Source organism: Ursus maritimus, unplaced genomic scaffold, assembly GCF_017311325.1.
Source record: "Ursus maritimus isolate PB19 unplaced genomic scaffold, ASM1731132v1 scaffold_38, whole genome shotgun sequence".
NCBI lineage: Eukaryota > Metazoa > Chordata > Mammalia > Carnivora > Ursidae > Ursus > Ursus maritimus.
In genome coordinates this window covers 572,060-597,368 of record NW_024426452.1, presented here as the reverse complement: position 1 = coordinate 597,368, position 25,309 = coordinate 572,060, and the positions used below count along the sequence as shown (strand labels likewise).

The 25,309-nt window shown below is 44.1% G+C and overlaps 1 protein-coding gene across 6 annotated transcripts in view; it reads left to right on the top strand.

Annotated features, from left to right (window-relative positions):
- ENTPD6 (ectonucleoside triphosphate diphosphohydrolase 6) overlaps positions 1–25,309 on the top strand; it is a 47,763-nt gene that overhangs the window by 6,816 nt on the left and 15,638 nt on the right. For 3 of the 6 annotated variants that reach the window (XM_040620954.1, XM_040620956.1, XM_040620950.1), the window contains exons 2-9: positions 9,529–9,852; positions 11,435–11,511; positions 13,916–14,059; positions 15,189–15,264; positions 15,941–15,976; positions 17,079–17,167; positions 17,871–17,950; positions 18,570–18,634. In XM_040620954.1, coding sequence (XP_040476888.1) covers positions 9,561–9,852; positions 11,435–11,511; positions 13,916–14,059; positions 15,189–15,264; positions 15,941–15,976; positions 17,079–17,167; positions 17,871–17,950; positions 18,570–18,634 — 859 coding nt within the window. In that variant the 5' untranslated portion in view covers positions 9,529–9,560. Of the gene's footprint in view, positions 1–8,460; positions 8,557–9,528; positions 9,853–11,434; positions 11,512–13,915; positions 14,060–15,188; positions 15,265–15,940; positions 15,977–17,078; positions 17,168–17,870; positions 17,951–18,569; positions 18,635–25,309 lie in introns of all 6 variants that reach the window. The other 3 variants (XM_040620952.1, XM_040620951.1, XM_040620953.1) reach the window with 3 other exon arrangements.

Sequence of the window (25,309 nt, the reverse complement as noted above, 5' to 3'; positions counted from 1 at the left end):
TGTTAATGTGATACATTTGCCTTGATGGATTTTTAAAATCTTGAACCATCTTTGTATTCCAAGAATAAATCCCACTTGGTCCCTTTGCTATGTGGTTGATTTCAGTTTGCTGCTATTTGTTGAGGATTTTTACATCAGTACTCATAAGGAATGATGGTCTGTATTTTTTTATAGTGTCTTTGTCTGACTTTGGTGTTAGCGTAATGCTGGCCTCATAGAATGAGTTAAGAAGTGGTCCCTTCTCTTCATTTTTTGGGAAGATTTTGGAATTCTTCTTGAAATGTTTGATAAAATCAGAGGTGACCAACAAATCAGTATTCATTTGGTCCAGAGCTTTCTTTGTTGGGAGATTTCTGATTACTGATTTGGTCTCCTTACTTGTTATAGGTCTTTAGATTTTTTATTTGTTCTTAATTCATTTTGGTAGGTTATATGTTTCTAGGAATTTGTTGATTTCATCTAGATTATCTAATTTATTAGTGTACAGCTGCTCATAATACTCTCATAAGCATTTTCATTCTATAAAATCAGTAGTAATGTTCCTTCTTTCATTTCTGATTTTAGTTATAATTTGAGTCTTCTCTCTTTATTCTTTAGTCAAGACAGCTAAAGGTTTCAGTTATGGTGATCTTTTCAGAGAACCAACTCTTGGTTTCATGGACTTTTCTCTATTGTTTTTCTATCCTCTATTTATCCTGCTTTAATTTTTATTGTTTCTTTTCTTCTAGCTTTCTGTTTAATTCTTTTTTGGGGCACATGGGTGGCTCAGTCAGTTAAGCGTCCAACTCTTGATCTCCACTCAGGTCTTCATCTCAGGGTCGTGAGTTCAAGTGCCATATTGGGCTCCATGCTGGGTGTGGAGGCTACTTAAAAATAAATAAATAAAAATTAAAAATGTTTAAAAATAAGGAGGTGGGTGGGGGGATGGGGTAACTTAGTGATGGGCATTAAGTAGGGCACCTGATGTGATGAGCATTGGGTGTTATATGCAACTGATGAATCACTGAACACTACATTTGAAACCAATGATGTACTGTATGTTGGCTATTTGAATTTAAATTAAAAAAAAAAGAAAATGTTTAAAAATAAATAAATAAATAAATTGTTATTTTTCTAGTTCCTTAGGGTATACGGTTAGGTTAGGTTGTTGGTTTGAAATCTTCTCTACTAATATAAGCATTTACAGTTATAATTTTCCCCATTGGTACTGCTTCCACTGTATTCCATTTGTTTTGATATTTGTGTTTTCATTTTCATTCGTCACAAGATATTTTCTGGTTTCCCTTTTGATTTCTTTTATGACCCATTGGTTGTTTAAGAGTGTGGTGTTTAGGGGCACCTGGGTGGCTCAGTTGGTTAAGCATCTGCCTTTGGCTCAGGTCATGATCTCAGGATCCTAGGATCAAGCCCCACATCACCCTCCCTGCTTAGCAGGGGAGTCTGCTTCTCCCTCTCCCTCTGCACTCCCACCCCCGCTCATGCTCTCTCTCTTGTTCTATCTCAAATGTATAAAATCTTTAAAAATACAAAAAGAGTGTGGTGTTTAGATTACATGTGTTTGGGAGTTTTCCAGCTTTCCTTCTCCTGTTAACTTCTAGTTTCACTCCATTGTGATCAGAAAATATACTTTGATTGTGATCTTTTAAAATATATTGAGACATGTCCTGTAACCTCTCATATCATCTGTCCTGAAGGATGTTGCATGTGCGCTTGAGAAGAACATGTATTCTGCTGCTGTTGGCTGGTCTGTATGTGCCTGCGTGGTCTTTAGTATTGTTCAGGTCCCCTATTTCCTTATCGATCTCTGTCTGATTTTTCTATCCTTCATTGAAAGCAGGATACTGCATTCTGTTATTGTACGACTGTCTGTTTCTCCTTTCAGTTCTGTTTGCTTCATATATTTAGGAGCTCTGGTGTATATGTTGATAATTTTATTTTACTGGTGACTTGACCCTTTTATTATTCTACTATGATACAGTGTTTTTATTTCTTGTGACAGCTTTTGACTTAAAGTCTGTTTTATCTGATATTAGTATAGCCAGTCTACTCTCTTTCGGTTCCTCTTGTCATGGAATCTTTTTTCATCCTTTTATTTTAAGTCTATATGGGCCCTTAGATCTAAAGTAAGTCTCTTATAGAAGCATCTGGTTGGATCTTGTTTTTTTTATCCATTCAGCTACTCTATGCATTGTGGTTGGGGAGTTTAATCCTTTTACATTTAAAGTACTGACAGGGGAGAACTACTTTTGCCATTTTATTTTGTGTATGTCTTAGCTTTTTTTGTCACTCATTTCCTCCATTATTGCCTTTCTTTGTATTTAATTGATTTTTTTATAGGGATAGTATTGATTCCCTTCTCATTTCCTTTTGTATATATTTCTAGGTATTTTCTTTGTGGTTACCACAGAGGTTACCTATAACATCCTACAATTATAACAGTCTATTCGAAACTTTATCCCAGCCTCGCTTGAATTGCATATGATACTCCTTTATATCTGTATGTCTCCCTTATTTGTTTTTGATGTCACAACATTTGTCTTTTAAATCCTGAAGAAAATAAACAGTGGAGTTATAAACCAAATATACAATAATACTGGTTGTTGTATTTGTCCATGTATTTAACTTTACTGGAGATCTTTATATTTTCTCATGGCTTTCAGTTACTGTCTAACATCTTTTCATTTCAGCCTATAGCTTTTGTTATGGGGCAGGTCTATTGGTAACGACCTCCCTCAGCTTTTATTTATCTTGGAATGCCTTAATTTCACCTTCCTTTTTGAAGGATTTTACTGAATACAAAATTCTCGATTGACAGATTTTTTTCTTTCAGCCATTTGAATATATCATCCCACTGCTTTCTGGCCTCCAGAGTTTCTGCTGAGAAATGAGTTGATAATCTTAAGGATCCTTTGTACGTGATGGATTACTTTTCTCTTGCCGCTTTCAACATTATTTTTTTCTGGGTTTCAACAGTTTGATTATAATGTGTCTCAGCATGAGTCTCTGGGTTTATCCTTGGAGTCAACCTTTATTTCTGTCTCTCCTCTCTTCTGGGACTCCTATAATGTGCCTGTTGGTCCCTTTGGTGTCGCATAAATCCCTTGAGCTCTGTTCACTTATGCCTTTTTTTTTTTTTTTTTTGCTCTTCTGACTCAATAATTTTAATGTCCTTGTTCAAGGTCACTGGTTCTTCTGCCGCTCAAATTTGCTGTTAAGCCCCTCATGAATTTTTCAATACAGTTACTGTACTTTTCAGCCCCACAATTTGCTTGGTTTCTTTTTACAATTTTTATCTCTTCTCATTTTGTTGTCCTATATCATTTTCCTACTTTCTTTCAGTTCTTGTGTTTTCTTTAGTTCTTTCAGCATATGTAAGACAGTTGTTTTAAGTCTTTATCTGGTACATCCAATGCCTGTGTTTCTTCAGGGACAGTTTCTGCCACCTTTTCTTCCTTTGAATGGGCCATTTTTTCCTGTTTCTTTATATGCCTTGTGATCGTTGTTGTTGAAAAATTGAGCATTTGTGAAAATAGCCACCTCTCCTAGTCTTTGCAGACTGGCTCTTTGCCATGAAAGACCTTCACTAATTAACAGGATGTATCTGAGCCTTGGAGTCAGCCCAGGGCAAAGGCTTAAGGTCTTCTCAGAATTTTTTCTGAAAGTGTGTTGCCTGGGCCTGTGTGTGTGTTAGTTTCAATTCCCCCATATATAATGGCTGCTTTTAAATGTCTTAATTTCTCAAACAGTTTCAGCCATGCTTTTTCTTAGTTAGGGCTTTGATGTTCTGTTGTTTCTTCCCCCCAGCACATACCCAGCCTCTTGCCCCAGGCATGTGTGGCTCTGCAGTCACCCTGTGACTTTCACGAGAAGTACTCACAACTGGGATGCATGGGTGGCTCCGTTGTTTAAGCGTCTGCCTTTGGCTTAGGTCATGGTCCCAGGGTCCTGGGATCAAGTCCCGCATCAGACTCCCTGCTCAGTGGGGAGCCTGCTTCTCCCTTTGCCTGCTGCTCCCCTGCTTGTGTTATCTCTCTTTCTGACAAATAAATAAATAAAATCTTTTAAAATTAAATAAGTAAATAAATAAATATTAATTAAAAAAAAAAGTAGTACCCACAACTGACTTCCATACTTTTCCCCCATCTGAGCTCTGAGTTCTAAGTCAGGCAAAACAGAGACCTTTCTGTCAGGCAGCCCCAAAACAGGTTAGGATGTTGCTCTGCTCTCTCCGGTTTGCGGGAAGGAGATAGGCACTGGGCTGCTGCTTCCTTTAGACCATGCTATGCAGGGAGGGGTGGGACAAGGGTGAGTAAACCCCATAAAACTTCCGACCGTTCTGAATGTGATTTCCTTTTTTTTTTTTTTTAAGTTTATTTTTTTAAAGATTTTATTTCTTTATCTGCCAGAGAGAGAGAGTGTGCACAAGCAGGGGGAGCAGCAGGCAGCGGGAGAAGCAGACTCCTTGCTGAGCAAGGAGCCCGATGTAGGACTTGATCCCTGCATCCTGGGATCATGACCTGAGCCATCCAGGCGTCCCTGAATGTGACTTCTTGATTGGGCATTTGCTTATAGATCTATAGATCTTTGACTGTTTTTCAGGACTCTAATAAAACATTTTAACCAGACCCAATTTTTTTTTAATATTTCTCTGGGGTAACAAGGGCCTAGGGCCCCCTCTTCCACCATCTTGCTGACATCCTCTCCCCATTAAAGGATTTGAAACAGGGACTTTTCTGTGTCTGGCAGCAGTATGGGAGGTAGACAAACGTAGAGGAGTGCCCTCCACCCTTCCAGATCAGGGCCTGTGTTCTCAGCGGCGCTACAGTGGCACAAAACAGGCTAAGTCCCTGCCCTTGGAAGTGCATAGCCTAGAGGGTGACATGGACCTTTAGGAATTATTCCCACAGACCCTGACATTGTTACAGATTATGGTGGTGCCAGGTGAGAAGGGGGCAGGGAGTACAGAGAGAGCATAATGGGGGGGGGGAGCCGTTCAAGCTGTGGGTGGTCAGGGAAGGTGGGGACAAGAACATTTGAGCTGAGGCTTGGGATTGAGGACAGGGTTGGCCAGGTTGGTGCACGAGCATTCTGGGAATGGGTAACACTGTGTGCAAAGGCAGAGAGGAGCTGCGTTCTAGGAACAGAAGGAGACACTAGGTTCTCAGAGCACTGTGAACTAAGACAAGAGAAGGTGACAGAAAGCTGCAGAGGTTGGTAAGGAGCTAGGCCTACCCGGGGTGTGACATGATCCTGAGAGTAGTAGGAAGCTCCTAAGTACAGTGAGACCCAAGAGAGGCCCAAAGTCTGGCAGGGACAGGGGCTTGGGAAGGAGGCTTGCTCTTTGGTCTTGCCAACAGAACCATTCCCACAGCCCTGTGCATAGCAGATGCTCAGGAGGGCAGGGGTGATCTGTCCTACCCCCTGCCCGAGTGGGGGGGGTGGGCCGCTGGAGAGGCCTATCCCTTAGGTAGGAGCACAGAGACAGCCAGAGGGTTGGGCAGTGCTGGTCAGACCTGAGGGCATCCAAGTATGCCTGCAGGGCTAGATCCTGGAAAGGAATGGCTGCAGAAGGCCTGGACTCTGTTCCCCCAACCCCTGCCTCTGCCCCAAGGACCACCTTCATTCCATTTCTCCTCTCAGGCACCCTCAAGATTGGTGTAAAGACCACCACAGGTTTGACCCCTGCACTTCTAACCCTGGCCCTCCACAGACAGTACAGTCACTCTATCTTCCAGCACTCCTGCCCTTCACTGTCCCTGGTTCCAAGGGGATGTTACCTCCCACTGCCCTGCTGTAGAGCCAGCATTCAGTATGTGTTCTCTGTGTCCTCTTCTGAGCACATCACACATCTCGTTGTATCCCCAGACAGCATCATTTGGTGGCTTCCCACCTTACAGATGAGGAGACCAACCCCGGTGAAGTTTAATTTGCCCACAGTCACATGCTGCTGTGGGCAGAACACAAACCCGTATCTTGCTTGCTTTTTTTTAATTTAATTTTATTTTATTTTATTTAAATTCAATTAATTAACATATAGTGTATTATTAGTTTCAGAAGTAGAATTCAGTTGCATATAACACGTGGTGCTGGTTACACCACGTGCCCTCTTTAATGCCTGTCACCCATGTACCCAATCCTCTCACCCATCTCCCCTCCAGCAACCCCCGGTTTGTTTCCTATAGTTAAGAGTCTCTCATGGTTTTTCTCCGTCTCTGGTTTCATCTTATTTTATTTTTCCCTCCCTTCCCTTATGATCCTGTTTGTTTCTTAAATTCTACCTCTGAGTGAGATCATATGATAATTGTCTTTCTCTGATTGACTTATTTTGCTTATCATACTACTCTCTAGTTCCATCCATGTCATTGCAAATGGTAAGATTTCATTTTTTTGATGGCTGAGTAAAATTCCATTGTATGCGTACACCACATCTTTATCCATTCATCTGTGGACGGACCTCTGGGCTCTTTCCATAGTTTGGCTATTGTGCTGCTATAAACGTTGGGGTGCAGGTGCCCCTTCAGATCACTACATTTATATCTTTGGAGTAAATACCTAGTGGTACAATTGCTGAATCATAGGGTAGATCTGTTTTTAACTTTTTGGGGAACCTCCATGCTGTTTTCTAGCGCGGCTGCACCAGCTTGCATTCCCACCAACAGTCTAAGAGGATTCCCCTTTCTCCGCATCCTCACCAACATCTGTCATTTCCTGACTTGTTAATTCTGACTGGTGTGAGGTAGTATCTCATTGTGGTTTTGATGTTTATTTCCGTGATGCTGAGTGATGTTGATGTTCATGTGTCTGTTGGCCATTTGTGTGTCTTCTTTGCAGAAATGTCTGTTCATGTCTTCTGCCCATTTCTTGACTGGATTATATGTTATTTGGGTGTTGAGTTTTTTGGTTTTTGTTTTTTTAAAGATTTTATTTATTTATTTGACAGAGAGAGTATGAGCAGGGGGGGAAGAGCAAGGGGAGAGGGAGAAGCAGTCTCCCTGCCAAGCAGGGAGCCTGATGCTAGACTCAGTCCCAGGACCCTAGCTTCATGACCTGAGCCAAAGGCAGATGCTTAACCTACTGAGCCACCCAGGTGCCCATGGGTGTTGAGTTTGATAAGTTCTTTATAGATCTTGGGTACTAGCCTTTTATCTGATATGTCATTTGCAAATAGCTTCTTCCATTCTATAGGTTACCTTTTGGTTCTGTTGACTATTTCCTTAGCTGTGCAGAAGCTCTTTATCTTGATCAAGTCCCAGTAGTTCATTTTTGCCTTTGTTTCCTTTGCCTTTGGAGACGTGTCTAGCAAGAAGTTGCTGCAGTCAAGGCCAAAGAGGTTGCTACCTGTTCTCTAGGGTTCTGATGGATGCCTATCTCATATTTAGGTCTTTCACCCATTTTGAGTTTATTTTTGTGTATGGTGTAAGAAAACGGTCCAGTTTCATTCTTCTGCATGTGGCTAATTTTCCCAGGACCATTTGTTGAAGAGACTGTCTTTTTTCCATTCGATATTCTTTCCTGCTTTGTCAAAGATTAATTGACCGTAGGGTCGAGGGTCCATATCTGAATTCTCTGTTCTGTTCCATTGATCTGTGTGTCTGTTTTTGTGCCAGTACCATGCTGTCTTGATGATTACAGCTTTGTTATACAGCTTGAAGTCTGGAATGTGATATCTCTAGCTTTGGTTTTCTTTTTCCACATTCCTCTGGCTATTTGGGGTCTTTTCTGGTTCCATACAAATTTTAGGATTATTTGTCCCAGCTCTCTGAAAAATGCTGATGGTATTTTGATAGGGATTGCATTGAATGTATAGATGGCTGTGGGTAGCATAGACATTTTAACAATGTTTTTTCTTCCAATCCATGAGCATGGAATGTTTTTCCATTTCTTTGTGTCCCTTACTTTTTTGGTTAGGTCTATTCCCGGATATCTTATAGGTTTTGGTGCAATTACAATTGGGATCGATTCCTTAATTTCTCTTTCTTCTGTCTCATTGTTAGTGTATGGAAATGCAACTGATTTGCTGAATTCCTGTATGAGTTATAGCAATTTTGGGTGGAGTCTTTTGGGTTTTCCACATAGAGTATCATGTCATCTGCAGAGAGTGAGAGTTTGACTTCCTCTTTGCCAATTTGAATGGCTTTTATTTCTTTTTGTTGTCTGATTGATGAGGCCAGGACTCCTAGTACTATGTTGAGTAACAGTGGTGAGAGTGGACATCCCTGTCATGTTCCTGACCTTAGGGGAAAAGCTCTCAGTTTTTCCCCATTGAGAATGATACTCTCTGTGGGCTTTTCATAGATGGCTTTTATGATATTGAGGTATGTTCCCTCTATCTTTACACTGTGGAGAGTTTTAATCAGAAAGGATACTGTACATTATCAAATGCTTTTTCTGCATCGAGAGGATCATATGGGTCTTATCTTTCTTTTATTAATGTGATGTATCACATTGATTGATTTGCAGATGTTGAACCACCCTTGCAGCGCAGGAATAAATCCCACTTGGTCGTGGTGAACAATCTTCTTAATGTACTATTGGATCCTATTGGCTATTATCTGGGTGAGAATTTTTGCATCCATGTTCATCAGGGATATTGGTCTGTTACATATCTTGCTTTCAACCTGGCACTTTCCTGTCTCCTTACCTCTAGGAGTGTCCACTCCACTTGCCACAACTGACAGAGTCAGGGAGGAACACAGGTGGACATTCCCCAAGGGTAGGATATCCCTGAGAATCAAGCACCCCACTTCCTGTCCTTTGAAGCCTCAGGTTCCCACATGGTGTCTTACACCAGAAGCTGCTAAGAAAGCCTGAACGAATGCTTTCATTCGGGGGCACAAGGGGCATTGATGCGAAGACAGTGGTGCTGAGTTAGTTCTTTTGCTACTCAGGTAGGATTTTCATAGGCTTGGAAAGCACACGGGCATTATTTCCTCCTTGGCGGAGTGTAGGACATGAGTGAAAAGAGACATCTCCTGTGAAACTTCCAGGAAAATGAGCTGCATTTCTCAGACGTGGCTTGGGCTCTTTCTAGTCCCCAAGGGATGAGACGTTAAGCCTTCTAAGAATTGAATATCTGTATAGAAGAGGAAGTGAGAGTTGAAAGAATGGATTGGACATGTGTTCCTGTACCTTGAAAGGTTTGGGGATGCCATTTCTATGTGGCTTTTTCAAATGGCAACAAGTCCAAAAGCCACTTGTCTGGAACAGCACTTGTTGGGGACCAAGCTCAAGCCTTAGAGCCAGCAGTTGTGGGTCTGTGCCCCAAGTCAGGCCTTCCAGGACCTACCTGTTTGACCTCCCTCCTCAAACAGGTTATCTAGTATTTGTACATCCCAGTTCCTGTTCTCTTCTGTAAAATGCGCTCACACTTTCTGGAAGCACTTAGAGGACCAAATGAGGCTTCTGATTCCAGGGGGAGGATACAGACCAGTTTCTGGCTGAATGTTTTGTCCCTGAGTGCAGGGACTTCTGACTTGCTCCAGAAGCTTGTAGCCTAACATGTTTTTCCTGCTTCTCCCTTTCCTCCAGCAGCTGCAGCATAGTCCTCAGCAGACAGAGAAATGAGAAAAATACCAAATAATGGGAACCTGAAGATGACAAAGGTGGCATACCCCCTGGGGCTGTTCATTTGCCTGTTCATCTATGTCGCCTACATCAAGTGGCACTGGGCCTCCGCCACCCAGGCCTTCTTCAGCATCACCGAGGTGGCGTCAGGGGCCCGGAGGGGCCAGCAGGCTCACAGTCCCCCAGGGACAGCTGCACGTGGTCACGAGGTTTTCTATGGCATCATGTTTGATGCAGGAAGCACTGGCACCCGCGTCCACATCTTCCAGTTCGCCCGGCAGCCTGGAGGTATGCTGGGTGGAAGGCCTTGGCCACTCACTGCTAAGATCTCCTTGCTCACAGCAGAGCTCTTGTGATCTCTTCCACTTAGAGACAGTGGTTGGGCTGGATGCCCTGCCTCGGACTCACCTGGGAGCTTGTCAAAAATACAGGTTCCCAGAGAGGCTGGTTCAGGCATAGTTTGGGGCCCAGGAATCTAAATTTCCCAGGAGTCCCTGACTGTCCTTACAGTAGTTTCTGGTGACCACCTGAGGGCAGCTGAGATCCCCGAGGGTGTTGGGTGGCCTGGCCTGTCCTAGCATTCAGCAGCAGGTCAGGTGGCTGGGATCATGACTTGAGCCAGATGCTGCATTGGGAGAGTTTAAGGCAGGAAGTTGCCCCTGGTGCAGGTTAGTATGCAGCAGAGTTTGCGAAAGTTATGAACTAGCAAGGACCTGGGACCCAGACTGACATGATGCTGCCCAGTGGGTCCAGTCAGAGTGACAGATGAAAGTGGCTTCAGCAGTGAGAAGGGAGCTGGAGCCTGAGCCCCATTATAACCCCAGAGTGGGAGCCCGCAGGCTTCCAGCAAGAGGGAGGAGGGAGTTTGTGTGTGTTCTCCCTGTAGCTGCCCCTGTGGGGAGACCCAGTCTCTGCCCAGCTCTGCACTCTGTCCCTTCTCCCTTTGATCTCCTTCCCTGGCGCCTCTTGTACCCTCCAGCTCTGAGGGTCACCCTCCAGCTTCTAGCCAGTGAGTGTTTTCCCCCCGACTGCTCAGTAGGTCCATTGGCCACAGCTGGTCCTTTGCTGACCCTCAATACCTTTTAAGTAGATACTGTTCTAGGCATTTAACTGAGCTGGTGGCAACAGACAACATTGGTAGCTCTCTCCAGAGCTGTCATGGCATGTTTTACTTTTCATCTGCTTTATTTTTTAACTCAGTTCAATAGTTAAATTTTTATATGCCAGACCTACCTACCTTCAAAAATGGTTTTTAAGCTTTTAAGACAGCTTGTCAGCACGTAATTCTTTAATAGCCATATTCCAGTGTTTTATCTCCAAAGAGACATCCTTTCAAAAAGTTCTGTTCCTGATTTTTCCTCTTGGGTCTTCATGTCCAAATTTGGGCCAGCATCCCTCGGCCACCAGTGTGCCTCTGAACACACCCCTGCTGTATGCACATGAATCCGGGGCCTTCATAGTTTAAGACACTCCGTGTTTTTAAAAGAAGGAAAAAAACCGTTCTTTAGAACCTATACTACGTCCATTCCAGGATAGAGAAATAACTTTTATATTTGCAGTTTAGAGTCATCTGCGCTGTCCGCTATTAATTTAACAAGAATTAGCCATGTTAAGATTTAGCAGTTTAGATGGCTGTAGTTCTGTATGTAAATTATACCTCAGTAAAGTTGTTGTTTTTTTAAAAAGTTCTGCCCAGAGCATCAGGTAGAATGCTCATCTTGTTTATCGGGGCTAAGGAGGCAGTCACTCGGGGATTGGTCTGATTTCAGATGTCTGCCTTTAAAAAGGGTGGCTAGCCATAACTATATATATTCATATATTCGTGTATATGTTCACGGTTGTACTTTTTTTTTAAATGTTTTCCCTTTAGAAACTCCCACGTTGACCCATGAGACATTCAAAGCACTGAAGCCAGGCCTTTCTGCTTATGCTGATGACGTTGAGAAGGTAATGACTTTCTCTCATGTCTGTTCTTCAGATTTGTCTCCCGGCTGTGCAGTCTGTTAAAGCCAGCTCCCTTTCTCTTGAGTGCATAGGCCTTCTTCAGAGGAGAGCATCTCTGATGGTGCTGCCCTGGGACCTTTCATGCTATTCAGGGGGAAACTGGTACAGCGCATGGGGCCAAAGGAGGACCACCACCCCCACCCTCCGACCTTCCCCCACACCCCAGCTTCCCTGGCCCTTCCCCCCAGCCACCAGGTATGCCTCCCAGGAATCTTGGTGCGGTTCACAAGCACAAAGGCTACAGACTGACAAAAAGCAGTATTTGAGAGTTTGTTTTTGTTTCAGTTCCTCCGACTGAAGATGACAAAAGTTGACTAAAAAAAATTGAAGTTAAAAGTGTGTTATGCAAAATCCACAAAACCAAATAAGTGTAAAAGTGATTTAAACTGTCAAATAATGATTTTTGTAAATTTGTAGCTTTTATACTTCTCAACCCCTTAAAGCTTATAGCTGCACTAATACAGGACACCTGTGTTTCCACTAACGGGCTGATGAAATGGACCAGGTAGGGACACACCTACAAGTCCCTTTTGATTCAAGCATGTCTTTTTTTTTTTTTTTAAAGATTTTATTTATTTATTCGACAGAGATAGAGACAGTCAGCGAGAGAGGGAACACAAGCAGGGGGAGTGGGAGAGGAAGAAGCACGCTCATAGCGGAGGAGCCTGATGTGGGGCTCGATCCCGTAACGCTGGGATCACGCCCTGAGCCGAAGGCAGACGCTTAACCGCTGTGCCACCCAGGCGCCCCCAAGCATGTCTTAAAAGCTGATACATCAGGGCGCCCGGGTGGCTCGATCAGTAAAGTGTCTGACTTCGGCTCAGGTCCCCGCATCAGGCTCCCCCTCAGTGGGGAGTCTCCTTCTTCCTCTACCTCTGCTCGTGCTCTCTCTGTCTCTCTCTCAAATAAATAAATAAAATCTTAAAAAAAAAAAAAAAAGGTAATACATCATTCCTGCCCACAGGTACATCTTGATCTCAGATGCTGAAGTCATAGTCCTGCTTTCCTGTGGCTTGAAAACAAAGATTGAAATGAGTGATGTTAGGGGCGCCTGGGTGGCACAGCGGTTAAGCGTCTGCCTTCGGCTCAGGGCGTGATCCCAGCGTTGTGGGATCGAGCCCCACGTCAGGCTCCTCTGCTATGAGCCTGCTTCTTCCTCTCCCACTCCCCCTGCTTGTGTTCCCTCTCTCGCTGGCTGTCTCTATCTCTGTCGAATAAATAAATAAAATCTTGAAATGAGTGATGTTAGAGTGACTATAAGGTTACACATGAGTAAATTAGATAGCTTTAGAATAAGCTTAAAAGATGTGAAAAGCCTTACTCGTTTTAGTAGGCAGCAGACATTCAAGTGGGACATATTTCACAGCCTCACAGGGCAGATGGTGAGAACTCGCCTCTTGCTCCGGTCTCCCTAGGAGCGCTGACGTCCCTCGTTTCTTATGTGTCCTTCAAGAGCTAGTTGACATACCTATGAGCAAATTCATCTGTATTCTTCCCCCCCGGTTTTATTTCACATACACGGTAGAATGGCATTCACTTCGTTACGTACTTTGCTTTTGTCACTCAACAATATAACTAGAGATTATTTACTATCAGGATGTGAAGAGCTTCCTTGATTTTGCTGGCAATGATATTGCAGTGTGTACAGGCACACTGAATTTATGGAACCAGTCCCCTCCCGAAGGATGTTCAGATGATGTCTAAGAAAGGCTACAGTTTGTCAGACCTTATTGAACTTCATTACCCACACATGCAACGACATCCATCTCAGATGAATTCTTACAATGAGATGCATGTAAAAGGACTAAAAGGAATGTACGTTTTCTCCCTCGGCAGACATTGCCAAATTGTTCCCGCAGCATTACAGCTGTTGGTAATACCCAGCAGGACTTTACCAAAGTTTTTATCCCACCTCTGCACTGACACAGGGCCTTAGCCAACTTTTGGCTCTCAAGCATTCTGGCAGATATAAATGATTCCTCGGGGTTTTCAGCACTGTGAGGAACCTCCAAATTCATTCATGATGTCCGGGGGAGTCACAGTGCCTCTGAGGTCACCCGGTAAGGGTTGGTGATGGGGCTGGGCAGGGTTTTGGTTGCCAGAGCGTAGAAACAGCAGGACCCTCTTGTGTGTCTTCACCCACCACGCTCCACTGCCGGGGTGCTGCTCTGTACCTGCCTGGTCCCTGTGCCCCTCACACTCACCAGCACCAGCTAAGTCATTTTCTGCTGATTTGAAAAGTTAGAAGAAAATGTGTCTATAAATTAATAAAACCAAAAGGGTTGGGGGAGCATCTGTGACCCTGTATGCTGAGCTTTGACAGACCCTACTTTTACCATATTCACAGAGCACTTCAGGAATTCAGGAATTACTGGATGTTGCTAAACAAGACATTCCTTTTGACTTCTGGAAGGCCACCCCCTTGGTCCTCAAGGCCACAGCTGGTTTACGTCTTTTACCAGGAGAAAAGGCTCAAAAGTTACTGCAAAAGGTGATCTTACCCATTTCCCCCCGGGGGGTGGATAGCTTATGATAACTGAAAACACCAAATATTCAGCCATTGTTGGACTGTTGAATGGGCCATGTAGAAGCTTCCTGAAGAGGGAAACATATCAAAATGTTAATAGCGTCACCTTTAGCTGTTCCTGTTTTCTAGAATGAACCTGGTGTTGTGTAAGAGCAGCTACTTTGTTTTAAGAATATGGTGAAGCCTTTTAAAGGGCTCCCTTCCATGTAGACACTAGATCCTTGTAGAGGATTGTAGAAGCCCGAGTTCCTGACACTTCACCTCCAGCCTGCGTGTTCTCATGGAAACTGCCCGTTCTTCTCTTGGTCTGATCCACAGGTGTAAGTGCTGAGCAGGCCTTTACCCTTCCCCTGCCAGGGTCTGGCTCTCACATGGCCCGAATTTCCCCCAGGCCTAGCGGCAGGCCTGCAATAAAACTCCGAACCTTGTTTCTCACAGGTGCCTGGGTGGTTCTTATTGTCAGGCACATTAGGGAAACTGCTTTCACCAACATGGTTCCCTTCATCCTCTGTACTAGTTCTAAACTATGCAGCCGCTAAATGATGAATTGTTGCACAGTGGTCCAGGTCCCTCGTAAAAGTTACCTTTACATGCTCAAGTCCGATTGTGGGCCACAGGTGCAATTGGGATATGCAGATGTCCTGACGTTTCTGTGTGTCAGTACTTGATAAAAAATGGGGAAGGAAATGCACCCAAATGCTGCTGCTCGCTCACTGCCTTCACCTCCCCGCTGCAGAGCTGTCTCCTTGGTCCCAGGCTGAGCTCTGCCGTGGTGGGCTTCCGTTGCCTCGTCTCCAGTCCAAAGCAGGGCAGTGTTTGGGGGCCCAGCAGGCTCAAGGTGCCCCTGAGCTCTTCCGGCCCAGAATGGCTTTAAGACAGGGCTCTTCAGGGTAGCATCTGCCTCCACCAGCCCGGGCAGTAGATAAGGATATCACTTGCAGAGGATTTGAGAAATTTAAAACAAAACATGAGCTTTGTCACATCACAGGACCAGCTGACACCCTCTGCTGTTTTGTCATGACCTGCTGAAAGCATGGTGTAGTTGGGAACTTTAAATTGTAAAGGATAAAGACATGTCTCCCTTTATATTTAGGTGAAAGAAGTGTTTAAGGCGTCGCCCTTCCTTGTAGGAGATGACTGTGTTTCCATCATGAACGGAACAGATGAAGGTAGGGTCTCCAGAAGCCCTCTGTGCGACGAGGCTGTCCTGGGAAACGGACCGTGTGCAGGGCTGCTGTTGGTCCAAGTGGGAGCTTTCTCCTCAGTCAGACGTGGGCAGGCAAGGACTACAGTGACTGTCCCGTTCCATTCACAGCGTAACTGTCTCAGAGGATCTTTGGGGGGCCTGTATTAGGACAGATTCTCGTCTCAACTAGCTCCAAACCTGGCACAGATGAAGGTGCTGAAAACAAAGCATCTTTTCAGCTGTAGGAGCATTTAGAAAGAACCCCAGTTGCTACCGTATTTGGAAGTCTGCTGCTGCATTGTTAGTGCTGGGACAGACTGGCAGGGTCTTCACCAGCCCCGATCTTAAAATATGACCAGGGGAGGGGAGAGCAACGTTTGGTTTTCTTTCAAAAGAGGAAGTTCACGGTGAAGAATAGGAGGGAGAGACGTGACATTTGGCAGAGTATTGCAGTGTTTTAGTATGGCACCTTCTCGAACGGTCTGCCAGAAGCTGCCGGGTGACTTGATGACTGATGCCTTTCCTGTAGCTGATCTGGAGGCCAAGGAGTGAGGGGCACTCACTTCGAGCTCCTGGAATCTCAACACGGTCATTTGAGTGCGTGTATTGCTTACAGCATCTCGGGTGATTCACGTGCTGTCTGTGACCCTCTCTTGTAGGCGTTTCAGCGTGGATCACTGTCAACTTCCTAACAGGTACTTTCTTCCCCCCGCTCCCCCGAAACCTGACCGTCCACAGATGCCATTCTTGATGGCAGAGGTCTCATTTCTACTCTTTATTTTTTTTTAAGATTTTATTTATTAATTTGACATAGAGAGCTAGCCAGCGAGAGAGGGAACACAAGCTGGGGGAGTGGGGGAGGAAGAAGCAGGCTCATAGCAGAGGAGCCTGATGTGGGGCTCGATCCCATAACGCCAGGATCACGCCCTGAGCCAAAGGCAGACGCTTAACCGCTGTGCCACCCAGGCGCCCCTCAGTTCTACTCTTTAAAATAACCCCTTGGGTCTCTTCAGTGGTGCTGGCTTGGGTTGGTGGGGGCTCATCAGGGTGGGCGTCAAGCTCGCAGGTAAAATGCTAGGGAAAGGAGCTTCTCTGTAGCCTGGTTTTCTCCAGCGTAGCTCCTGCTTCCTGCAGCCACATCAGCCAGGGGCCCTGTCCTCTCATTTCCGAGGGAAGTCATGAATAAAACCAGTCTTCCTTTCAGGTATTAAACGTGCTGGGAATGCTCTTCACCTTAGAATTGAATTCCTCTGCTGTAGATAGAACAGGAAACAGAAACGTCTGTTCTTGGAACAAGATGGCAAGGAGTCATTTTTCTTATTCTCAGCATAGGTTAATTTTTGTCCCTTTATTGTAATTATGGCAAAGACAGTGTGTGTGAGACACATGTATGAAAAAGAAAGAAGCTTTGTAGCAGAATTTGCCCCTTGGGGATGGAGAGCCATGTTAAGGGACACATTAGGAGCATGGTGCTGGGGGAAAGCTTGCCTCTGGGCATGAAGGGATGTGATGGGAGTCAGTGTCTCTGGGGGTGAGCCGTAGATATGGCAGGCCCCGCTTCTCTGCTGAAGGTCAGTGTTGTCTAATGTTCAAATTAAAGCCACAGCTGGCAGAGCCACGTTAATGTCCCTTAAACATGTGCATCCTTCCATGGAGATTGATAAATACCCACAGCTGTTTCTCTGTTTTTTTTTCCACTGAGGGGCTTGGCTCCTAAACTGTCTTTACTTTTTTGGCTGTTCTCATCTATTTACTAATGTGGCAGTGCTGTGTTGGTTTCTGCTCGCTCTGTTCCAGGCAGTTTGAAAACCCCAGGAAGGAGCAGTGTGGGCATGCTGGATTTGGGCGGGGGATCCACTCAGATCACCTTCCTTCCGGGAGTTGAGGTAACCGGCCCTTGCCGCCCCACTGTGGCCCCCACCCTCCAAAGGCCACCTGCACCCAGGAGTTGCAGCCCCTAGGGGGAGGCCCGTTGACCTGGTGCCTGTGGGCCTGTGCGGTCAGTTCCTGCCCTGATGGCCAAATTCGTTCCCAGTTAATGCTTCTTCACTTGATTTTAACTCTACCTGGGGGAAAAAAATGGAAATTTGATCTTCTGTGGGGTGATAAATTAGATGCTACCTGAAACCTTCAGGGCCATAGGATGTGAGATGTCCCCCTTTCCCCCAGGGCAAGCCGGAGGGGGGGGCCATTACTGAGTCTGACTCCCAGAAGGGGAGAGAGCCTCAGGCCCTGTGGGACATTGTAAAGGAGATGAAAATGCTTTGTCTAGACCGTCTGCTGCTTTAACCACAGTGCCTTCCTCACCCACCACTTTTTTATTATTATTTTTAGTTTACAGTGGAAGAGCACTTACATTTACTCATAATTGTCTCCGTTGGGCCATATTTGTCAGAATGGTAAATGTTAGTTATAAGGAGAAAAAACATTTTTTCATTTTGGATGTTTTACTTTTCATTGCTTGTTGAAACTGTTTTGCAACGTGTGACTTAATGAAAAACTAATTTAATTGAATACATCTGTGAATACTCTGGTCTTCTCATAAGAAAGACCAGCAGGAAGGATAGCAACCCTCACGTTCTCCTTCAGGACACCCTCCAGACCTCCCCGCCTGGCTACCTGACATCACTCCAGATGTTTAATCGGACCTACAAGCTCTATTCTTACAGGTTTGTTTTGGGAGCGGGGGTGGAGAGGCTGCCCATCCAGGAATGTGGCTCAGCCAGCCCTGTGCGGTGACCAGAGCACCCAGAACCACCCCCTGCTGGAGGCTCTCCATCCAGCACCTCCTCCTCCCTTGCTGTTCCTTCCTCCTCCTGCCTTCTCCCCACTTTATTTGTCAATTCACCTACAGTAAAATCACTTTTTTTTTTTTGGTGCTTATTTTGTTGTGCTTTGGAGGAGGTTTCTAAACGGTGGGGAAGAGCCCATGGATTGTGCAGGAATTTTCTTGGCCATCTGTTTACCACATGGCACCTTCAGTAGATTCTTGGTGTAAAGCATATGCACTCCATAAAGATCAGGGCACATCTGTGTTGTTCACTGGCATCCACAGCTCCTAGGCAAGCTCCGCTTAAATAATAGGCTTTCATTTGTTGAACTGAATGCCCTAACTCCCATAAAGAGAGGCTTCTAGAAGCAGAAAGTCTACTGCCTCGCCACAGGTTTCCTCCCTTTCCCACTTGTTTTGGATTCAGGCCAGGTGAGCATACTGGAGGCAGGATTGAAGATGTTACCCAGCGCTTCCCGTGGCAGTCCAGCCCCTCACCCAGGATTTTCTTTCCACAGCTACCTGGGGCTCGGTTTGATGTCGGCGCGGCTGGCGATTCTAGGTGGCATGGAGGGGAAACCTGGTGAGTGGAATGAGAGTTCAGAGCCCTCCTTGCTCAGCAGGCTTGAGGAGCCCTTCAGGATAGGTGCTCCTGACCTCCACCGTCACAGCAGCCCACTGGGCCCTGGTCTGCAGGACTAGGGGAGCCTAGGAGGGATGTATGGGGAAGAATGCACCCCACATCGCGTCAGTGGGCACCACGATGGTGACAGATGGTGATGTGTTTTACCTATGTACATGCTAAGTTATTTTTTAAAAGGAAGAGATGCTGGAGAATTCATTTCTCAAACACTGAGCTGTGGGATTTTAGCCACCAAGTAACTGTGTTTAGTCTTCACCTGCATTTGGAGTGGACTGGTTTTTAAGCATCTGAAGGGAATCTTATTCTTCATGATAGTACAGGAAGGGCCTGAGGAGGTGATTCTGGGGCTGCTGCTGTGGAGCCTGAGAGAGTTTTTCCCTCATTCACAGTGATTCTGGTGTTGTGAGGATGTCCCTCCATCTTCCCTTGCTCTGTGAAGGATCATTAAACATGGACTTGGCCCTTTCTACGGACGTGGCATTGAAGTGGAGGTGGAACCTATGTCAGGACAGGATGTTCCTCCCGGGCCTTCTCTGATCTTTCCTGACTGGCCTGGCTGAGGAGAAGCCTAGAGCTGGCCACCAGGGTACATGAAATCTTAGGAGGTCTTAGGGGATCACTGTCCCAATTTGGGAGTAGGGGAACACTGCTCTGAGGCTGGCATTGGCCTGTCTTTCCTCATGACATCGATCATGGCCCAAAGGCCTTGACCCATGCCTCTGGTCCAGATGTGTGCATGTAAGCCCACACATATGCTCCAGCCACATGCCCTTCCCTCAACCCTGCCTTTCCTTGCCCCATACCTGCTCCCCTCCACAGGCCTAGCACTTCTCTGCACTTCCTCCAAGGGCCTGGTTGTTCTGACTGGAATTTTTGTTTTTCACGTACGTCTTATTTCAAATCCTGGTGTTTAACCTCATTGTGGTATTCCTCTGTTGCAAGCCAAAAACATTTCCATGTCTCAGAAATACTTGCAGCTTTCACTCTATGGCTAGAAAACACCTATTTAGCCATCAGGAAGAAGGCAGGTACCCAAGTGTCCAGGGCTAGCCTTAAACCCATCAGCTGCATGAAGTGCCTACTTGGGGCACATGGGGCTGTAACAACTGCCAAGAAGGGTGTGGACAGCTCCTTTCTCCAGAGGAAACATCTCCCTATTGTGTTATCTGTCGTTGCACAACAGGTACACAATAAAGACACTAACTGTTGAAACAAGCAAGTAGCCATCATTTTATTACAGCATCTCGTGATTGCACAGGCTTGAGCTGGGCAGTGGCTCTCCTGGATCCCTGGGGTCTTGTGTGGTGACAGCTGGGGTGGCTGGGTGAATGTGTTACACCTCGGTGCTCCCCCACGTAGCCTCCCCCCACACTTCTCCCTGGCAGCTCAGGAATGAAGACTACCCTGAAGTCACATGCCGTCATATCCTGCACATTCTGCTGGTAAAAGCAGGTGCAGGCGAGAATCACGAGCAGGCATAGGGACTCACTTCTCAGCATGCACATCCTTGAGGGTGGCATTGTGGAGCCAGCCTTGGAGGCCAACCACCACACTTCCTTTGTTATTTGTGGGGCCCCAGATTTTGTGTTGTGGGGCAGCACAGATACATGGCCCTGCCAGGCTTACTTGCAACCTCATTCATCTATAAAATCGGGTGGTGTTGGCTCCCCTTCTATGAGGGTGGTTGTGACAGTGGACTGAACAGCACTTGGCCCGATGCCTGGAACCCTGACGCCCCTCAGTGCATGTAAGCTAGGTGTGGCTATGTTTCTAGAACTCATGAGGCTTTGTGGCAGCTTATGTGATAGAGAAAGGCTTGCCTCCCCTAGTTGACCTGGAATGCTTCCACAGGTCAGGTCTCATCTGGCAAAAAGGAAGAGTGTTCCTTTGGCCCTCCAGTGCCTTCATTACTAGTATTGGGGAGGAAGAACTTTTCTTCTGCCTTTCAAGCTTCTTTGGGCCTGTCTATTAATTAAATTCACATGAGACAGATTAATAGAAAAACAAATGTAATTATGTATGTACAGGAGCCCCATAAGAATATGACACACAAGGATAGGTCAGGCAATTGAGACTTATGTGCCGTCCTGAACTAAGGGATAGGATAGAGGTCTGGGTCTTTAAAGGGGAGGAGGGTGATTCACAGGGCAATAAGAAGAGCGGATGTTTGGTCATTAGATGTTTGCCCTTGCATACAGAGGTCATTCTTTTTTTTTTTTTTTTTTTTTTTTTTTTTTTTTATTATATTAGTCACTATACAGTGCATCCCTGGTTTTTGATGTAAAGTTCCATGACTCATTACTTGCGTATAACACCCAGTGCACCATGCAATACGTGCCCTCCTAGAGGTCATTCTTAAAAACATCTCGGGTAACAGCTTTCTTTCTGGGCCAGACCTCCTATCTAAATTCTTTTAGATATTTAAGAGAAAAATAAAAGTTTTTCTTGAATCTGCTGGGTCTAGATTGTCGTTAGCTCAAAATAGTCCACATGCCAAAGTTGCATATTTCGGGGTCATGTATTTTACTCCCTCTTCCCTAGGAAGTTTCACAGTCCAGAAATCAAGCTGCTAGATTGCTCCATCTCACTGAACCAGGCTCTCAGTCCCGGTTGTCAATGAGTTCAGTTAGACAGTTGTGTCTCATTTCAGGAGGCAGTGTTGCAGGTGGGCTCCCAAAGTTAGGCCTGTGGTGGAAGAAATCAGGTATTTAATAAAAAGCATTTCTGTGGAAATAAAAAATAGTGGTTAATGATTGGAGCAGATCATAATCCCAGTTCCTGTGTTCTGAAGGCAGCCAGTTGACAAGATTTCTAGATGTCTGGCTTGAAGCACCTTCAGACAGAGTGAAAGCAGGCAGCGGCAAACTGATAGGTTTTCCTGTTGCGGTTTCAATGTCTTTGGTGATCTTTCTGAGTGGTCCACACAGCAGCAGGCATGAAGATTATCTGTACACGAGCTGTTGTGGTGATTGCTTTGAAGTTGTTACCAAAGCATCCAGCCTAGGTTGCATGGCTTTGAAAAGAGAGCAGTTTTAATTCTCAGTGATTCCAAGTCAGAGGGGTGAGAGGAAAAACCGGAAATGTTAATTTGAAGAGTTACAGCCAAATATCGGAGGAAGGTAGAATAATGAGGATCCAGTCCCAACTTACAGGCAGAAAACAAAACCTCAAAGACAGCAGGAGTAGAATCTAATACCCACAAGTGTATGTGGTTTCTACTGAAACGTAATTTTTCTTTCTACAGTCAACCCATTTCTACCAAAGATAACCACAATAAGACTAATTTGTTTGCAGATTAAGTCTAGTGTCAATAAAGTTGGTCTGATTACTTGCATAAGTGCAGCAAGAATAGTGATTGACCATTTAGGCTCTTTTAATCCTCTTTGCCAGAACTTTTCATAAGGAATCTCAGATTGAAGTTTTTAAAAACCTCTTGAAGCTAGAAGGTCAAGTCCAGGCCATCAGACTTCACCTGCAATGCCTTTAGATTTGGGTGAATGCTTTCTTCTAGAGATCCCCAAAATATTATGGGTTCCTGTGCCTGCCAGGAAACAACCTTGTTTACTCACCTGGTAAGGATGCTGGGAATCCTGCAAGCAAGGTACCAGGCTGATTTTTACAAGGGACTTCATTGGCTTCATAAAGTCACCCTTAGTTCTTTAAAGCTGTCTGGTCATATCTGAATTTACACACATCCTTCTCAAATATGACATTCCAGTCAAAGCCTTGGTAATATAACCAGTGTTTGCAGTTGTATCCTGGAGACAGAAGGAGAACAGATTCTTCCTGAACTTACGCACATAACCATATTGCCATGAAAATAATAGTAGTCACTGTTTCCAAACGTGGAAGGATTAGGTAGAGAGAAAAAGTAATTGTAAATATCTGTATAAATCTGGAAAAATGAAACATAAAAGAAGAGGCAGGGTTTCAAACAAAAACGTATTAGAATTATAATCCTCCTCTGTTTATTCAGTTCCATATAATTAATAGTTGTTCCCCTTAAATCCAGTTTTCCCTTTTGTTCTGGAAATTCTTACCTAGCCCAGTTTTATGGTCTTTAAGGTTATCAGAAACCTCCTGGTTTCTGACAAGTTTTTGACATGTCCACTTGTTAAAAGTCCTTTTCTTGAATCTCCTTGAAGGGAAGTGCTTTTGCGGGAATGCTTTTACAAAGCATCAGAGTGATACAGTAACTGTCAGTGACAAAAGACTTAAGAGGCCCATTGTTAAAAGATCTGATGAGAGATCATTGTAGCAGAATTGACAAGTCTGGTTATTTCTGTGGTAAGCAGTATTTTAAGGTAATAGCTAGAATTATGACTGATAACATTATACCTGGGCATATCAAAATTTTAGGAATTTCATACAATTTCTGTGATACTTATGTTAATAACATTTACCTGTATGGTAGAAGCTAGGAAGGCTTATCATCACTTGTTTGACATGCCTACCAGGTAATTTAACATACCAGATAAACTCAGTACCAACATTTATTTTTTGTAACGAGAGAGCGCATATTTTTTTAAATGTTCTAGGGGCCCTCTTGAGAATCTCAAACTGAGTTTAAGGCCATAAAAAAATTAATTTAGCATTTGATTTTGGAAATTTGTCAAAAATATCACAAGATTTGGACACTTGACTAAATAGGATCACAGATCATTATGAAGCATTACTTATCTGTTTAACCAAAGTGACAAAGGATTTTAAGGGCAAATACAGAACGTTATGTAGTTGTGAGCAAAGCGGATCAAAGACCTGATAAAACGCGGAAATTATTTTGATAAAACAATCTGCTTTTTGAAGACTGGTTACTTAGAAGGTGACAAAAAGCCTTTCACAGCCTTATCAGGAGCAGGCCACTCCCAAAAAATTATCCTTTCAGCGGGTGAAAGAACATTCAATTTTGGTTTTGTATAAGTACACTACGGATTTTAAAGCTTCATTTTATAACTGTTAAGTTCATTCAGTTTTAGTCAACCACGCCAGGTAAGATTTTCTGTCTCTGTATTTCTAGCTTTCCATTTAATCTGTCTTTGTCTTCTTGTTTCCCGTCTGGAAATAACCAGTTGTACTTGGCACAGATTTACTTTGCCTTGTTTTCCCTTAACACAAATGCCCCTTCATACCTCATACCTCTTCTTACCAAAAACACATCTTACTTTCCTTGCATACAGACTTGTTTCTCTTATATTATTTCTAGTAATTTTAGTTACATATATTAGTTAGAATTAACCCTTAGAACCCTTGACTAAGAAGTAAGCAGTAGTGAACTGTCATACCAGCATTGTTTGGAATGGCAAACTTATGAATACGTATAATAATTTCTAGAGACATATGCTTACTCATGACCCAAATGCCTTTTAGTTCTTCTGTAAAAGGAAGTAATAGTGTATAAATCTTTGTTCAGCAGTTAAAAGTGTATAAACCTATGTTTGGTGTTTTATCTTATTTATTTCGTCTGGATATTCAGTGAATTTAACTTAATTCATCATTTAGCAAAAGTTTAAAGCTTCAGCTTATCTGAAAGATTTGGGAAACTAATTTTTAAGTACACATACCATAAAACATACTTAGTGTTAAAAGTTCACCTAAAAATTTTATTTAATTGTTCTTAACAACTGTGTTTAGACTGCTTCATGAGACACTAGACAAAGTCAGCCATCATCCCAAACTGTTTCTTGCTGACAAATTTTTTTTAATTTTTTTTATTATATTATGTTAGTCACTGTACAGTACATCCCTGGTTTCTGATATAAAGTTCGATGATTCATTAGTTGCATATAACACCCAGTGCACCATGCAATACGTGCCCTCCTTACTATCCATCACCAGCCTATCCCATTCCCCCACCCCCTCCCCTCTGAAGCCCTCAGTTTGTTTCTCAGAGTCCATAGTCTCTCATGCTTCATTCCCCCTTCTGATTACCCCCCTTCTTTATCCCTTTCTTCTCCTACCGATCTTCCTAGTTCTTATGTTCCATAGATTAGAGAAACCATATAATTGTCTTTCTCTGCTTGACTTATTTCACTTAGCATTATCTCCTCCAGTGCCATCCATGTTGCAGCAAATGTTGAGAAGTCGATCTTTCTGATAGCTGAGTAATATTCCAGTGTATATATGGACCACAACTTCTTAATCCAGTCATCTGTTGAAGGGCATCTCGGCTCCTTCCACAATTTAGCTATTGTGGACAATGCTGCTATGAACATTGGGGTGCATGTGGCCCTTCTCTTCACTATGTCTGTATCTTTGGGGTAAATACCCAGTAGTGCAATGGCTCTATAGGGTAGCTCAATTTTTAACTTTTTAAGGGACCTCCACACTGTTTTCCAGAGTGGCTGTACCAACTTGCATTCCCACCAACAATGTAGGAGGGATCCCCTTTCTCCACATCCTCTCCAACAATTGTTGTTTCTTGCCTTGTCTATTTTTGCCATTCTAACTGGCATAAGGTGGTATCTCAGTGTGGTTTTGATTTGAATTTCCCTGATGGCTAATGATTTTGAACATTTTTTCATGTGTCTGTTAGCCATTTGTATGTCTTCATTGGAAAAGTGTCTGTTCATATCTTCTGCCCATTTTTTGATTTGTTTATTTGTTTCTCGTGTATTG